Below are 18,569 nucleotides of genomic sequence, written 5' to 3' on the forward strand. Positions count from 1 at the left end.
GCAACAGTCACTACACCCACAGGATCTGCAACAGCAGGTTCTTGGCTACGAAATCCCTCCTGATTTGCTGCCTTGCTACTTTTCTAAACAAGTAGGCAAAGCACTACAAATGCATTTAACCTGTCAGAGACAAGAACCTGACAAGATGACTGCATGGCAGATGCAATACTTCAAGAACACGCTCAGTTTTGGCACAGTTTCCTCTGACCTTCTCCACCAAAACTGCAGGACTAGATGCCTAGGAAGATTACCTAAACCCAAAAATACATTTCTGATGAGACAGGACGTCTCCATTCTTGAACAACTCATAATCAGAGAATTTCATTAACAAAGCCAGAAAAGATACATCAAATGCAGCATATGTAAACTGCAAAATCAGGGCAACCATATGGTTCTAACGCTTTCCCACCCCCCCAGCTCAAATTTCATTAAAACATGCTGAGACCTTCAAACTCGTATCAACACTAGATATATCTTCTGGTATTAATTTTCCTATGTTTCCTATTCTATCATCTAGCTTTTTGGAATGGAAAGATACGAGAACTGGACAGAAACTGAAAAGATTGTCTAGAAAATTAAGTTACATCAAAGTCACCAGCTGGGTAATGGATTAAGAATTTACCCATGATGCGGAAGACTCAAATCCCTTGGTTGCATGAGACAGCCACAGTAAGTCAAATAAAAAATTATTATTGGCCACTAACCTGTCACACAGAACGTTCTGGGAAATTACAAGAAACAGCAAAGAGAGCACGATTCCTCTCAATACTCTCTCCATCATCTCTCTTGACTTGGAGAGACAAACCACTAATCCCCTAAAATGCTGTAGTATAAAATGTATTCAGTACAATCTTAGGCTATTTCATCAGAAGCATGAATAGCTCTTGCTGAAGAACAGTTAACGAAGAATGGATAACATTTTCGCAATGCTGATCCAAAGGCTGCAGACCTGTCTGTTCTCTGAATGCCGTATCATAAAATAATTACTGTAAGCCAGAGGCTACAGCCACACTATCAGGTTTAATAGCCACCAGCAGAAATATCCACCATTAATTCACTGAGTTCCCCTCTGAAATCCATTTATGCTTTTATTATTTCTGCCTCACAACATCCTGTAGCAATGAGTTACACAATTTAATTACTTGTGGAATAAAAAAGCACTTCCTTTTATGCTCATTCTGAGCAAGGGCTTGAACTTGGATCTTCCATGTCTAAGATTACTATCAGTCTTGTCCCTGGAGAGATTCACAGCCTCTCCTGTTGGAGCTCTTTTGTGGAATATAAATAATTCAACAGTTACAAAGGAGAGAGGAAAAGAGAGATGGCTGCTTGGGGCTCTCACCTAAAATGTAAGAAAATGAAATCAAAACAAAGCCCGCTTTTGCCCTCTTCTCCATTTTACCTGGAATTCTGTCTTCGCTCTAAGAACATTTGTCCAAAAAGTTTTGAATTTTGATAAAATCTTTTCCTCTTGACCCCTCTGTTTCTACTCAGAAAACAAGATGTAACCTCAAACTCCCAAGCCTACTTATTAACAGGAACAGACCAATAACCCGGTAGTCTACAAGATCAAAACTAATATACAATCAAATGACTTTTCTAGATCTATTTAGCCACAAACACTCCTCACACAAGGATATCTGCAACATCCACAATCACTGACCAGCACATATGCTCCCAGGGACACGCGTTTGGAGGTTAATGAGTTCAGCAAAGCAGCCCTGCTTTGAAGCTGCAGCAGAGAGGAAGCAGTCTAGTAGGTTGTGCATGCAAGATAACCTCCTGACACAGCTGCTAAGAGAGCCTACCAGGAAAGGTGCTCCACTAGACCCACTGCTTACAAACAGGGCGGGTGGGAGATGTGGTGGTCAGATGCCATCTTGGGCACAGTGATTATGAAATGATAGAGTTCTCAATTCTTGGTGAAATGAGAAGGGTAGCAAAGCCACTACTTTGGACTTCTTGGAGGGCAGATTTTGGATTGTTTAGGACACTGGGTAGGAGAGACCCTTAGGAGACAGTCCCGAAGGGCAAAGAGGTCCACAAAGGCTGGATTTTCCTCAATAAAGAAATCTTAAAGTCACAGGAGCCATCATCCCTGTGTGCTGTAAGATGAAGTCCAGCTGGCAACCAGTCAGTAGTGGTGTTCCCCAAGGTTCAGTACTGGGACAAGTCCAGTTTAATATCTTTACTGATGTCTGGACAAGGGGATTGAGTGCACCTTCAGTAAGTTTGCAGATAACACTAAGCTGGGAGGAAGTGTTGATCTGCTTGAAGGTAAGAAGGCCCTACAGAGAGACTGGAATAGGCCAGATCCATGGGCCGAGGTTCAACATGACCAAGCTGCCAAGTCCTGCACTTCAGTCACACAACCCCACACAATGCTACAGGCTTGGGGCAGTACCAGAAAGCTAAATGGTGGAAAAGGATCTGGGGGTGCTGAACATGAGCTAGCAGTGTGCTTAGGTGGCCAAGAAGGTTAATGGCATCCTGGCTTGTATCAGAAATAGTGTAGAAAGCAGGACCAGGGAGGTGATTGCCCCCCCGCACTCAGCACTGGTGAGGCTGCACCTCAAACACTGCGTTCAGTTCTGGGCCCCTCAATACAAGAGGGGCATTGAGGCCCTGGAGCCTGTCCAGAGAAGGGCAACAAAACTGTGAAGGGTCTGGAACACAAGTCTTATGAGGAGCAGCTAAGGGAACTGGGATTGTTTAGTCTGGAGAAGAATGGACTCAGGGGAGATCTTTTCACTCTCTACAACTCCCTGAAAGGAGGTTGTAGAACGGTGGGGGTTGGCTCAGGTAACTAGCAATAGGATGAAATGGCCTTAAGTTGAACTAGGGGAGGTTCAGGTTGGATATCAGGGAAATATTATTCTCTTAACGAGTGGTAACGCATTGGAACAGTCTGCCCAGGGAAGTGGTACAGTCACCGTCCCTGGAGGTGTTCAAGAAACATGTAGTTGTGGCAATTAAGGATGTGTTTTTGTGAGCATGGTGGCAGCGGGATCACAGTTGCCTTTGATGGTCTTAGAGGTCTTTTCCAACCTCAACTATAGATTCTATTCTAGTCTATGATGTGTAGATAAAGGGCAGAGGCAAGGATGTGTTGCACGCAGTGAGCTACTTGTGCACATAAATGTGAACCTCTATACTGTCATCATTGACTGACATGCAATACCCTTACCAAACTGAGATTCCAAAGCAGAAAGTCACCAAAGCCAAGACTTATCTCTGATTCTCTGAAGATACAGGTATTAATAAAACACTCCAAATATTACTAAAAGTTTTTAATTAACAGCCTTGCTAAAACACCATTACAATCTGCAGTTTTGTTTTTATTAATTCTATCTGATTCAGCAGGAATTCCACCAAGGAATAGGGATGAGCAGATGCAGGGAGAAGCACATTAATAAATCATAAGTGTCATTAAAATTTGTAAACTAATATCTTCTGGGAAGTCTTGGCAATTAGTCTCAGAGCTTTTTTGGCAAACAAAAGATTAACAAATCCAAAAGGTCCCATGTCTGATGAAATTACCACTCCCACAGAAAGGTCATTGATACAGCAATTAAGAAACACAACAAATGGGTCATCCAGAAGACTGGTTCACAAAAGGCAGATGAGCTCCATGAAACGGGACAACTAAGGCATTTTAATAAATGAAGGTGGGACTTGCACACCACCCAAAGACATGTAGAAAGGCTTTTAGACTGACATGGGCTGCTACTTTTTGCATGACCTTGCATTTTCTTAGATCCCTACATCTCTGAGGCAATATTAACTTTATTACTTGCCAAAGCAAGGGAAGAAGATAGATGAAACTTCTCTCCAGTAGTCAAAGAATGAAAAAACGCAATCATCTCATTTCCTATTACCTATTATTGAGTATGCCTAACTCTAAGACATAGCATGAAATTTAAGATAATCCTAGTAATTTTCATTATTAGTTCCCAAAGCAAATGTTTACAAGTGTTCAAACAGTTTTAACTTACTTTATCTATTTGTTGCAATACCAGTATCTCTTTAAATTATGAACTGCAAAGAACACATGCTCTGAATAACACCCAGAATATTCAAGGAGGAGGAACTCTGCAGTCTCCTCCATTTCACTCTTTGAATTTTATTCTCACCTCTTCCTTTTTTATTTTTATTTTTATTTTTTATCCCATAGATGTGTATATCCAGCCATGTAGCCCAATCAAATCAAGGCAATATCACACACACATTTCCTGAAGTCCATACAAGAAAGAGATCTGTTTAAGACTTCCAGGTACCACAACTGGAAGGATAATGAATCACCAGAAGAGTAATTTTGAAACAGGTCATAATTAGTTACTTCAAATGGCTTCACTTGTACAGTGGGATACAAAGGTGAATGGCTATCACTATCTAATGATCTGCAATTTGTAACCCTCTCATCACAGATACCCTCTAAACCAGGGAACACAGTGAGGCTAAGCCAGCCCTTCATCACTGTTAATAGTTATGAAAAGAGCACAGAAAAGCCTTTATATGCAGTCTTTCATGAACATTTAGTATCCCCATAGTGTTCCTAAGGCAATGCCCTTTACCCATTAATTTCTCTCCTGGCTGATACTCAACAACTATTTCCAGCTGTCAAGCTTTCCCTCTCGTCTTTCTGAGCTAGGACCCACTTTCTGATGCTTGTTACAACACATGTGCAGCTGGACAAACACAGATGTCAGGTGTCCCTGCCAAGCCTGATAAGTCAGCTTGAGCAATAGAACAAGACCTGTTTCTTCAAAATAAGCAAGCGCTTAACCATGAGAGCAAAAAAAAAATTTCCCACTCGCTTCAGGAATGCTGCGTCTTCTGTTCTCCACAGGTAGTGACTATATAGCTATTTGGGCCAAGGAACTGTTCTTTATTCAACAGCCATGATCTCCATTTGGCAGCAGCTAGCTCAGGAACGGGCCAACACACAGCTACTGTGCACCTCCCCAGTAGCTCAAGCATGGCCCCCATGCATGGCATGGCATCCAACAACTAATGAGCAGGCTGCACTGAGCCAAGGCAACCTGAATCACCCACTGCAGGCAAAATACAAATCACCAGGAGTACCAGAGGTAAAGAACTGAATTATCTTGGGATGTTGCTCTAGTTCCACGTGAATCCCAACTCAGGGCGCTGAGAGCCCTGTCAAACAACCCTTGCTCACTGCAGTTTCCCATTCCAGCAAACAGTCTGAACCCAGCAGCTCGCAACCCCTATAATGACAAGTGGGTCCTACAATCTGAGAAAAGTAACCAACACTGAGCTAAGTAATTTATAAACACTCATAAAAAACAACAAGGAAGTCACTACACTTTTGGAGACTCTGTTTTTTGAATCCAAGAGAGGTCAAGGATGTGCTTGAATATCAAAGCCAGCATCTTCCCTCCATGCATAGGTAGCTGATTGCAGATATGATTAAGCCTTTCTTTTAATCAGCAGATGAATTCTTCACTTTGCTGCTCGCTTAAAAATGCCAAATAAGATGCAGCAACAGGAAGCATTATTACTCCGAAAGCCAGCTCTATTAATTTTATGCCTCAATACAGTCCTCCAGAAAACAGCATATATCTGAGATGCATGTTGTCAGCTTAATCCTGAAAAACAATAGATATAATCAAATCTGACAATACTGCAGTGAGATGCCAGCTGGTCATGGTCGCTGTTTGGAGACTATTTCACTACAGAAAAATTTCAGTGAAACCACACTGCTCCATTTCAAGATGTGTGATACTGAGCAAAGAGATGGTGGCACAAGCTGGGAATTGCCTATCTCAGCTCCACAGTCTAAATAATGCGTTGTCAGTGGGGAAGAAACCCTTTTAATGAAGTTCTGGCTGGGCCATGATCTGGTTCAAGATTAGCTTCTTTGCAAAGAACAGCATGGAAATGTCAGTCATGCTCATTGAATCTCCCCATCTCTCCCTTCATCCTCACCTGTCTTGTAGACAGGTAAATTTGGAGCAGGGAGATTAAACCCCAGCTCTCAAAGGTGAGCCAAGGCTTATCACACCATTTCATGCCTGCAGGGCAGCACTATCTGAAGCCAGCTCCACATGTAATGCATGAACCTAAGGCACAGAAAGCAGCGTGAACGAATGCTAGAGGTATACCAAAAGATGCTGGTGGCCTCTGAAGATAGAATGGGAGAGTAAAATGCATGGATATAATAAGAAATACCATATACGCTTCTGGTAATTCAAACAGAATTGAATGAAAGAACAGTGCAAGATTTAAGGCAGCTTGCAGCCAAGTTGAGTGGTTTTATTCTCTCAGCTCCAAGCTTGGAGTGGTAGCCAACCTGTTTTGCAGCTGTCTCCTGTAAAAAGCTGAAAGTTTTTTCTAACTCTACACAGGTCTAAGAAGACAGACCGATCTCTTCAGGCACAGCAGCCACAAGAGTAAAAAAACAAAACAAAAAACACGAAGTGGGGATTTTTGCTGCCACGGAAACACAATTTCTTGGTTAATAAACAAGAAAACAAAAATAAATATATATAAAAATACCTTTAGGAACATTTTAGAATCTTAAGAAAGTCAGTTATGATTTTCATTAGGGGTTAATGCATGGGCCAGCATTATATGCCATCAGCCTGGGACTGCAGCCAGAGGATGGAAACTCCAGGGGACCCATCAAAGGTGGGTAAAATGGCAGCAGGGACTCGGAGCTGACACATGCAAGTGCTCACACTTCGGAAGAAAATCTGAAGTGCTCCCCACTGCCTAATTAGCTGATGTGCTGCATTCATGGCTATCACATCGAGCATAAATAACTCTCTGGTAACGTGGGCTTCTCTTGTCTGTTCTATCACCCCATTGTGTCTTTGCCTTCATCTGAGATTGAAAGTTCCCTTGGGATGAAGACTGCCTTTTTAGCTACCACAAGCCAAATAATTAGAACTGCTCCTGGATACTAAATAAGGTGACAGCAAAAGAAAAATATCATAACAAACAAAGAATAAATAAAACAACTAAATACTTTTATTCCAGTTATCTTACAAGAAAAACTGCTCATCCTACACTGGCAAAAACAGATGAAAACACTTTAAATATTACAATAACTTTAAATACTTACATAGAATGTTGTGTTCGTGTATCTCAGAAGTGTACAGATTAAATGGGATACAGGACTAGCAACAAGCAAGGAAATTTTCATAAGACTCCTCCTCTGCTTGTAAAAACTTCTGAATTCTGGAAGTCCACAGAACAAGAAAAGGAGCTCGATATATTCCTGATTATTCAAACTCATAAAACGAGAAGGAAACAACTGGATAGCAACAAGATTAACTAATGAAAGGACTTTATGCCTTGTGTCTAACCTACAGAGCACCCCATACATTACATCTGAGAGCAGCATACATTTGAAAGTAAACCTCATCTATCACAGTCACAACACCTGGATGCGTTATGAACATGCATTTGAAGAAATAAACCATTGAACAGACTTTTCTCTTCTTGTCCTAATGAAATTCTTTTGAAATTTTCCACAGAAAACAGGCTAAAAAAAATCAGCCATCAACTTTTGGTTGTGAATTATGTCTTTTAGACACTGTATTTTGCATATCTTACCCTTTCATTCCCCTGGGTTTGACAGATGCCTTCTGAGACCACAGTTCCATGAAGCAGCCTGGTTGCTACTCTTTGCAGACATGGTTCATATTTCTTGACAGATGACTGCTGCATGATCACATTCATTGTGGGAACCCAATTTGGGTGCAGGGATCGTGGCTGACAGAGGGTTTGGGAACTGGAGGTTCTCCAACAGCACTTCAAATCAAAATCATTCTAGACTGTAGATTAAGAGGGAGGACTGTTTTCCACTTAATAATAATGAAGTGTTCACTAAAACGAAAATGCTTCAGAAAACATAGTTCTCTCTCTTAATCTAACTTTTAAATAAAAGCAGACAGAATGGTAGCTGGATTCTCAAGAACTAGCAACGTAGGTATTTTGTTAGGAAATGAGAAGCAATGAAATGTTGCTATACCTTAAAAGCTTACCTAATTTTCACAACTATATATCCTGCTTTATAAATAGACCTCTCTCAGTAAATTTTGATGTCTTACACCATCACAAGTACAATCACAATAAGGTAGCTTTCTTCCATAGGAGGAAAAAAAGTAAAAATTCTCCTCCACTCTCTCAATAAGAATAACAAAACTACAAACCCCAACTGACAGATATTCCTTGTTACCAAGAAGAGACGCAACATTCACAATATGGAAGGATGTCTGTTTTTCCTTGAAGCTGACTGCCTCAAGGCTGGCTGTTTCAGGAGCAACTGAGGCTTTTTCTGTGATATTTTTGGGCCTCAGAAACATGGATTTACTTACTAGAGCCACATTCATGCTCCTGCATTCAAATGCTGACTAGCATTTCCTCTGTCTAAATTCTTATCAGTCTGATAGAGGAGCAGTATCCAATATAACTTTTAATTCTCTCTTGCTCTCTTTCTTAATTACATTCAGGATGTTTTCATATCGATTTACTTGCCTTATATTTAAATGCCAGGATTAGAAATTTCTCTTATATAGCATTTTCCATTAAAAGAAGTATCTCATGCTGTAACCCAGGGGGAAACAGAGCAAAAGCTTTTGATGCATGAAGCAGGCAGAGCCATGATGATATTTGAAGACTGCATTCCACTCTGCTCTATCTTTGCATCCTTTGAAGCATTGCTGCATATTCTTTTCTCTCTTCCACAAAAGCCACTCCTCTCTTCTGGCAGCAACTGTTTCCCAAGTGCTCAGAATCGGCATCACAGCACTCCTGCTCAGATGGACAGGGTACTTGGTTAGGAGGAAAAACAAGCCACAGTCCCAGAAAACAGGAAGAGAAATAATAATAATAGAAATTTCATGACCACCTGCTGATAACATGATATATGCATTCAATGGAGCCCTCCCAGCTCCTGAGGCTCAAAGATGGTTTTGAAGAATTCTGCAGAAAAGTACATAAGGAAAGCAAATATACGGTTCAGAAGACTAAAATTTGCTCCGTAAAGACAGATCCTCCTCGTGAAATTTTCAGGTTCTCAAAAAATAAGAGAAAGCATTAAAAACTATCTACTTAAATAATGCAAGGTTTCAAATACCTTAATGCATAAATGGAACAGAATATCCTGAGAAATGTAGTCTCTCTCAGCTTATTGCTTTCACATAGTATCTGTTTCTCTTGCCACAAATATCCTCCCCAAAGAAAATCAAAGCTGTTCTCTAAGAATCCACACCTCCCTCTGAAGTGCAGAATGGTTTCATCCTGAATTTTCCAGGTGGAAACTACAGTTTAGGGCCCCGGAACTCTAGCTCTTACCTTGACCATTCCTCCCAGACCTTGGAAAAGAACCCAGGAATTCTGAATTCTCCACCCCCCTGAGTCTCTAGACCACACAATGGCCTCTATTTCACTGCAGAAGAGAAAGAGAGGTGTCCCAGAACCACCTGAAACCCACTCACAAGTCAGTGCATTTCCCAAGATGGTAAGCTACCTGATTTCTGTCACTGGGAAAACTCCACGAGAGGTTCTGCTGTTACCTTTCTGCAGAGCTCAGGTGCTGCTGCAAGATCAGTATTAGGACAGAATTTGTCTTCTTGTTACATTATTTATGCAGAGCATATTGCCAAGTAATTACATTTAAAGTACAATCACAGTGCCATTTGTACTTGTTAGGTAAAGAGGCAAAAGTTTTTAAGGCTTAGATATCTTGAAAAGTACCAGAGTAAGTGGAAATTACTGAGTTCTCTCTTATTAGCTGCATGGTTATTTATACCTTTGCAGATTACCATGGTACAGTGCAATTAGGCTTCGGAGTAACTGCAAATTGAGAAGTTTCAAGAGCTCTACTGAACAATTAACCCTTCAGTATATTAATGGAGACGACCCCACAACATACACCCAAAACAGGGGCTTTTAAATTAAGTTGGAAGAAAGGACAGTAGATCGCATGCCCAGAAGCTGCTTGCTTACACCTGGAGCAATGACGGCTTTCACCAACTACAATTTCTGGAGGTTGAGCAACATCCATAATAGAAAAAGTAAGTCTAACAGAAAGCACTGGTGCTTCCCACCTGCACCTTTGCCACTCCTTCCTCCTTTTTTTTTTTTTTTTTGCCCTTACAGTAAAAAACACCTAATAACAATTCTACTAAAGCCATACCCTTTCCACAACACAGGTGGGCTACGAGAAGGAAGAGCAATCCCCAGCAGGTAGAAACTATTGCTGATGTAGAGAGATTAAGGAACAGGGCTGCTTGTTTATGAGGGTGTTCTGTGTGTTTGGGTTTTTTTTTCCTTTCTTTTAAACACACATAACACTCTGTCCAGCAGTGTGCTTCCCCAGGCCAGGACACTCCATCTCCTGCACATGATCAGGAACATGACAGATGACAGGCACATGACATTATCTGAGTTTACCCATAGCGGAGAAGATGCCTGTACCTCACTGTGATCTCTAGTACCTTGGTGGCTACTGCCCTCCAAGCCTCAGGCATCACCAATTCACTGCCAAGATGACCACCTCAGCTCACAAGGCTGAGGAACATTGCTGAGACCAGCTAAGCTCATACCAGGCACTGGGTTGTAAACCATTTGGACGCTTGCTCAAACAAGCATGTACCATCTATGGAGAATACTCTCATGGCCAGCATGGTGGCAGAGGCTCTGAGTAATGAAGAGAGGACACTCGAAAGGACTGAATGAAACCAAGCTCCTCTGGGCATCAAAGAAATGCCTTACATCAAGAAAGCCTCGCATATACAGACCTCCCTTTGTTAAATCAATGTTTTCTCAATCCTGTGTCCACTTTCAAAAAGCAACTTCACATTTATCTCATATTCCCTCCCCTCTCCTCCCCAAATCAGCTCCAATCTCCCTTGCTCACTCTCCAGTTTTACAAGAGGCACAGTGCACCCATCCACACCTGTACTATGTTCTGAATGATCTGCTTACCTCCACAGTGAGCTCTCGGTAACACTGCCCAAGTTGAAGTCATAGAGCTTTGTCAGAATGAGGATCACCTAGAAGAGAAAGGGAAAGAAAAAAAAAGAGATTTCCTTTAGACTGTGTAACAATACATAAGGCATCTGAAATCACCCAAAGGAGAGCTTAGCATTTATCCATTAAAGTTGCAGTATTATGAGATCAAGCAAGTTTAAAAAAAAATAAAAGGAAAATCATTCCCTTAATGCATCCTGTAACCAGTAACATTTATTTTAATCCTAGAGATGTTTTGCATTTGAAATAAAACCTGCCAACAGGAATCTGAACACTGTGAGTTGCCCTCCCTACATCTGTGTTATTCAAGGTCAGGAATGGAAATGGATGTACGCTTGTTAATCCAACAGCCCAATCAGAAATTACACTTGACATTTTCCTTTTTCTCTCAAGATGCTGATGTGAACTACCTAGTCACCATGGAAAGTAATGGCAAGTTTGTTTATGAAGATCCCTATCCAGCAAAGCAGTCAATTTTGCCCAGAACTACCTTTGCTGCAACAAGGACCTTTCTACTCCAAAAGACCTATTCTCCCTCCCTCTTCCTCCTCCCAGAGTAGTGGGACTTGCCACTCCTTTTGTTTGGGTTTCCTAGCTGAAAGGCTGCTGGGTGAAGACCGGGTGACGAGTTTTAAAGCTTTGCGGAAAGGAAAAATACCAAAGGATTAATCAATATCACAAAGGCTGCAGCAGTCTGTTACCGTCAGCATAATACCAGGAAGAGACCTGTTCAAATTGTAAGGACCTTGGTACGTGACTATGCAGTCAGTGCCCAACTTAATGGCTTTCAAAAAGATGCTCTGAGCATCCATCTCTCTACCGGATTCACAGCCCCTTCCCCTGATTGCATTTTTCCCTTTATTTCCCCACGCAGAGACCTTTAGGAGGGAGATAAAAGCCAAGCTGCTTCCAGCAGGGTGTGAAAAGAAACCTGCCAGGCAGATTTGAGTCAGCATATGCAAGCCCATGTCAGCCTAAACTGTTTCTGTGCAGTGGGGAAATAAGGACAATGCCTTTTTTTATTGCAACTTAAACCCTGCACACACCTTCCCATACAAATGGAGAAGAACCAGCTGCCAGTCAAAGCCATCAAGGTACATACACAGCGTCCCCTTACACCAACTAATGGAAGCAGCACAGCCTGCTCGCTACTAAAATCTGATGAGTGATGTTTTTAGGATGCACCCCACAACCCCACAGAGACTCTAGGAAGCCATGCCCCACAGCACAAGCACTGCCTTGCCAGAAGTGACTCCCTTCTTATCACTCACAGCTCTGGAGAGGTTTCACAAAGGTAGTTTCCCTCTTTTGACACCTAAACACCATGAAACCAGCAGGACTTCCAATGAAGCCAGCAGATCCTGGATCCCTACACTTCTTAAATGAAGCCTCCCTTCCCTATTCAGCTGAAGTTTGATCAGGATAATTCTTCCTGAAGTTGCAGATCCAAACGGAGTCAGCATCCATAATCCACCAGCATTCTGTATGCCTCTCCTCACATGCCCTGTGCTCTGTGTTTCTGAAGATGTCAGTTGTCTGCTGTAACCTGGCAAACTGCAGGATAATGCCAGCTCTACAGGAGGGGTTGAATCCTACTCAGCTCCTGAGTATAAATCCGAAGTAAAGGCATGTTGTTTAGTAGGACTTGTCAGAATTTCCACCCAGGATACCTAACAAAAATCCAGCTCTGGCTGTTATCAAGGTGTGGAGAACAAAAGAATAACCATCTCTTTGCACTTTAATCTCACAAAGGGTACCAGGAAGCAGCAGGAGTTTCTTGAGGCCCTGGTAACACAGGGCAGCTGCTTGCAGCACACTGCCCACAGAACCACTCACCTCGTAGGCCCCAATGGCCTCTACCCCATCTCACTGGCTTTTGAGACAATATTGTTCAAATTCAATACCCTTAAAGCTCACAACAGTTCAGAGGCTTGAAAACCAGAGAAGATTGGAAGGGCTTTAACGCAGCTTACCTGACAAACACTGCAAGAGCACATTCCCCACAGCGTCACTGTGGGAGACCGCAGGCACAAATGGTGCTGCTATGGTGGTAGCTCACACGAGGTTAGGACACAAACCAGAGTCCAGAGGTATGTCTGGTTACTAACTTGTTTTCACAGGGTATTTTTGACACGGCCTTGCAAAGGAAACTTCAAAGCATTTCAAGAGGCTGTTCTGAGTCCTCCATGTAATGCTGGAGCCAGCCATGCCACTAAGAGACTACCAGCAAGGTGGGTGCCCCATCCCTGCAGACACCCAAGGTCAGGCTGGAGGGGCTCTGAGCACCTGATCGAGCTGCAGGTGTTCCTGTTCACTGCAGGGAAGTTAGACCAGATGACCTTTAAGGGTCCCTTCTCTCAAACAGTTCTACGATTCTATGATTCTAAGGGTGGAGGGGGCAGCTCTAAGCAAGTACCCCATTTCGTAGCATGTTTGTGTACATGAATACTTTTGCTGAAACAGGATGGAAGAAAAAGAAAATTATACTTTTTTTTAATCCAAAATTGAATTCTGACAGTTGAAAGAAAGAGAAGAAAAACCCTCATTAATTCAAGTCAAGACATTTGATTCCAACGTTCACTTTGTAAAGAAGCTTAGCTTGTTTTTGTCAACACTAACAAATAACCATGGCTTTTCTGTGTCATAGTAATTTCGCATTAAAATCTTGATGGTTTTCATTTTAAAAGCTGAATTCAACTGAAAACTGGAGTTTTCACATTTAACAAACTGCTTAAAAAATATATATATTTTTTATTCTTCCCTTGAAGTGTGGGAAATCTAGAATTACCATCCCACAGCCCAGTCTTCCACTTAAATTAAGATGAAAACATTTTGCTCTGGGGAAAAGAAATAAAAAAGTTTCAAGTGGTATTTGCTGTTTCTGAATCAAAACTTTCACTTAAGCATTTTTTTTTAATAAAAATGAAGCAAACACACTTATAGTCCCAAATGAAATTGTCTTGCTTCTGTTCATGAAATCAACCCCCAAAAAATTAATTTCAAGTCAGCTGAATGCTGAACTGCAGTTTTCTCCAGGCTCATTCCCTGCTGGCTCCAGGGAATGCAGCTCAGGTGGGAAGAGTCCCTCCTTCTCCCACAAGGCAGGCTGCAGCACTTCCCTGGACACCCCACAGGCAGGTAGCCCTGGGGGCACCAAGCAGCTCAGCTGGCAGAGAAGGAAAACAGGAGAACCAGGCTGCAGGACAGAGCTGGGAAATAGGTCAGCCTGAATTACAGCTCCCTCAAGGCAATACAAACCCTCCAGAAAATGCAATTTAAAGCTAAGCTTACACAAAACTAAATGACCTGAAAATTCAATAAACTGTTTCAGTTTTCAAGACAGAAGTGGGGATGGGAGAAGGATAATGAGAAAAATTATTCTTTTTCCTTTGGAAATAAATGACATTCTAGTCCTGCAATAACTTCCTTGTGTGCAGTGTTTTACGCACACGCATCCCATATGCTTCTGTTTGTTTGTTTACTTATTTCCAGAAACTGCACTGTTGGCTAAAAACCCTGCTCTAAGGTCTCTGTGTCTAATTGACAGGAGTTGGTATTCTTCTTATCCTCAATAACTTATTCACTCAGCTTAAGATTCTCTGGTACTTTCAAATCCTGACATCCCACTGTACTAACCCACTGAATTTAGGTCTGATGTGATGCACCTCTTGTCTATACTACAGCCAGCAGATCTTCAAGACTGTCCAATTCAGCAACCTCAAGTCTTGACACAATTTGATTGATATGAAAGCAGAGAAAATATAAACAGAAAGAGGAAGAGAAGTCTCTTTCCATGTTGAGAACACATCCCTGAAGGGGCTCTTATTGTTCAGAAAATTATTAGGAATCTCTGAGCCCATAAATCACAAGAGTGCTCAGCAGCTCTCTCCAGAGAATTTGGTGGTATAGCAATCTTTTGTGCTCATAAAATTTTACTATGAAGGAAATTTACTTTAGTTCATTAAACCTTCCTCTAGATCTTGCCAATTTCAAGCTGGCAAAGGGCTTTGCACATACCCCACAGTAGATACGTTACACTGTTTCCCACAAATTAAAGCATAAAGGCATTGCTGTTCCTTCAGCAGGTTGACTGTGAACTTCAGAACAAGCAAGAGGTGCCAAGTCAATGGCAGTCGTGCTCCTCTATCAGGAGATATACATACTGGAGGAGAGGAGCAGCGGCCAGAGAGAACAGTGATCATTTCAGATAGATGTCTGAAAGGCTAGCACTGATCCGTTTCATGAAATCCATCTCCCCTCTAAGTGATCCTGCTTTATCAGCACAGAGATTTACACAGCTCATCAGCAGCCCTGTCCATATATTTACAGAAAGTAATTAATAACGAGCTAAGGGATGAGCATCGGGCAGCACACAGAAGAACAAAAAAAACTCTGGACAGATTTACAAGTGAAAAATGAGAGCTCTCAGCTAGCTTGTGCTGCTGTCGCAGACTCCATTTCCAGCCTACAGACCTATTTCCATGATCTTTGAAACCTTTTCTGCCCCACACACCAACCACAGGAAGCTTGTCCACAATTTTCAGCCACCTTTCCCCAAGTAATAGAGCCCAATACGTAAAGTAAAAATGGGAATAAGCACAGCTCCTGGGAACAAGTATCAGAGAATTGCTCGCAGATGAAGGGAAATTGGCTTAAAATGCTTGAGGACCTGCACTGCGGTATGGAAGTCCCTAGCTGCTTGTTCCTTTCTTTTCTTTATTTATTAATTTTGACCCTTTAAAAGACGAGCTAACCAACAAACTAATGGAATTACTCAGGGTGGTGAATTTGCTAAGTAAAATGATCTTTCTTCCATTCTCTGCATTTAAAGCTAACTCCGGCAAAAGTCACCAATATCTGCCTTTCTCTACACAAATGTGGGAACATATTTCTATTCAGTATATATTTGTGCTGATGTGTGGGGTGGTTTGAATTCAGCCAGCAGCTGAACACCTAACCACACTGTCACTCACACCCCACTCCAGTGGGATGAGGAAGAGAATCAGAAGAACAAAAGCAAGAAAAGTTTTCATTTGAGAGAAAGATAGCTTAATAAGTGGGGGAAAGAGGAACATAGCAATCACTGACTGCCTCCCATAACCACACCAACGCCCAGAGAGTCTCTCAGCAATGGCTACTTTGATTTTTTATCACTGCACACAATACTATATGAGATGAAATATCCCTTTTGACAGCTTGGATCAGGGGTCCTCATTGCATCCCACCCCTATGCCCAGGGAGCAGAGTAAAAAAACAGAAAACCTTGACACTGTGCAATGACCATTCAGCAACAGCTGAAACACTGCTGTGTGAACACTGCTTTAGTCAATAATTCAAGCTGATATGGGAAAAAAATATATATTAACTCCATCCCAGGTAGATTCAGAAAAAGCATTTTCCTACATCAAGGTCTAGCAGTTCTCAAAAACAATTGCTGCATAATCCCAATGCCACCAGAATTCCTCCCACACACAAACACCACATACGTACATCATATGTGCACACGTGATCACCCACATCACCATCCTCATTTAGCCTGGAGGCCTAAGTGCTAAGCTGCTAATACCTGGGAGTGCGAGAAGCATACAGCACCATTACAAAGCTCCCATGCAAAGAATATAAATTTCACAGGTGTTAACAGATTGAGCAAGCACCACAACTATGAGAAAAGGCAAGTAATGTCATCTTTGTTTTACTGATGAGGAAGCAGAGGTAGGGAGAAATTAAGTGTTTCTCTACATGGAAACAGGGAGAGCAATCCAAATCAATGTTCTGAGTTTGCTTCAATTCACTTTGCAAGTTCACTGGAAAAAAAATCAAAGTGAAGACTACTTCATGGGTGAAATAATCCACTTCAATAGATTTAGTTAATCTAGACTAACATGCATCTCTTGAAAAACCAGGCTGCAATCTGAACTCATACAAAGTAACAGTGATTAGTGAAAGAATGACCATCCACACCTTCTATACCAAATTTTTCCCCAGCCTGCTGAATGCAACTGAAGGAAACACATCTCTAGATACCAAAACTTGCAAGCAACAGCACATCTTAAGACACAAGAGAAAAGCAACAGAGGTGCTAACAACAAATGCAGGCCAAATCCTGCCCACTGGAAATCAGAGTGACATTTCTGCATGAGCAAAGTGATGCCAGCTTAAGCAAAGGACCTTTTTTTTAAAAAAAAAAAGTCTCTAGAGAAGTGTTGAATGATCTGTGGGTGGCTTCAGGCAGTGCTGGCAAAAGAGCCCTCTGAAATTGAAAGAGACATATCCCCAAGATCACACACAAAAGCAAAACATGTTCCAGTGAACCTATGATCTCCAAACGGCTGAGGCTGTCAAATTTGTCCTCAAAACAAGAACTAGTAGCTAAAAGAACGATATTTTCCCTTAATCCCTCCCTCGCCTGTGTTGCTTTTCAATTTCCAGTATGAAAGGTGCCAGAGCACACTCTTTCTTCCCCTGTCCTCCTCCTTTCCATACAAAGCAGGCAGCAGAATAAGCTGGAGCCAGACCACAGGAGCTCTTCCCATGGATTCCCCCAGGACATCAGCAACAGATCACATTACCTACACAAAAGCGCGCTCTGGATGAAAGCAGCAGTCTGAAATTCCCATTTCCAGACCTTGGGTTAAATGAACAGGATCTGCAGAAAAGCAACACTACAGCGCTTCGCAGAAAGAGACAGCGCTGGAAAACACAACTCTCTCCTCCTGCATGATTCCCAGTGGGAGCAGGACAGGATCCAAGCACACTGGTTCCCTGCTTTGGCAATTTGGTGGTGAGTGCAGCCTGTCAGAGAAGAACCACCTGCTGGGCTTCAACAGAGGTGGCTGCCTCCCCAGTGCCATGCATTACCCCACTGAGAAAGGATTCTGAATTGAACTTGGTAGGCTCTCTCATGCTTTTGGATTTAAGCATCAGGAAAGTATTCAGATTTTCCTCCCAAAGCACAGATTCTAGAGTTTACTCAAATGAGAGGTATATGTAGCCACTAGCAGTATAAGGGTCTGCTGGTCAGCCACATTGCTCTTCCACCTCTCTAGCGCATGTTAAAAAGTGCGCAGTATTCCCTATATAAATATATATAGGGAATATATTACCCACCCATCCCAAGGAACAATAAAAACCCACACTGGTAAATCCTAAGTTTCAGCAAACACTTTCTGCCTACTACCTACTTACACTTAGCGCACACACAAAGTATAATCACTTTCTTAACATCTCCTTCCTAAAGAAATAAAAGAAAGGCCTCCAGCATAGTTTATCAGCCCTTAGAGAAGCTGGATTCTGTCCCAGAGGCTGCAGTGGAGCCCTAAACATAGCTACCGGGTCAGATCGTAAAGCATTTGTCCTCTTTGTAGGGGAAAAGTACTCCATAAAAGCTAAGTATTGGTAGATTTATTAGACCCCCAGGAAAGAGCCTCTGAGAAAGGCATGGTGAATTAGCTGCCTTTTTAAGGACAGCAATAAAACACAGGAGACATTTAAGAATTCCAGACTATCATGAATAAACACACCAACACTATTAGCAGCTCACGAGTAGCACCAGTTGTTGAAGG

At 42.0% G+C, this 18,569-nt stretch overlaps 1 protein-coding gene across 3 annotated transcripts in view; it reads right to left on the bottom strand.

The window, feature by feature from the left end:
- SORCS3 (sortilin related VPS10 domain containing receptor 3) overlaps window positions 1-18,569 on the bottom strand; it is a 278,287-nt gene that overhangs the window by 179,253 nt on the left and 80,465 nt on the right. For 2 of the 3 annotated variants that reach the window (XM_021399905.1, XM_021399907.1), the window contains exon 2: window positions 10,963-11,030. In XM_021399905.1, the coding sequence (XP_021255580.1) occupies window positions 10,963-11,030 (68 nt within the window). Of the gene's footprint in view, window positions 1-10,962; window positions 11,031-12,980; window positions 13,241-18,569 lie in introns of those variants that run through there. The other variant, XM_021399906.1, reaches the window with a different exon arrangement.

This window comes from Numida meleagris, chromosome 5 (genome assembly GCF_002078875.1).
Source record: "Numida meleagris isolate 19003 breed g44 Domestic line chromosome 5, NumMel1.0, whole genome shotgun sequence".
NCBI classification, from domain to species: Eukaryota; Metazoa; Chordata; class Aves; order Galliformes; family Numididae; genus Numida; species Numida meleagris.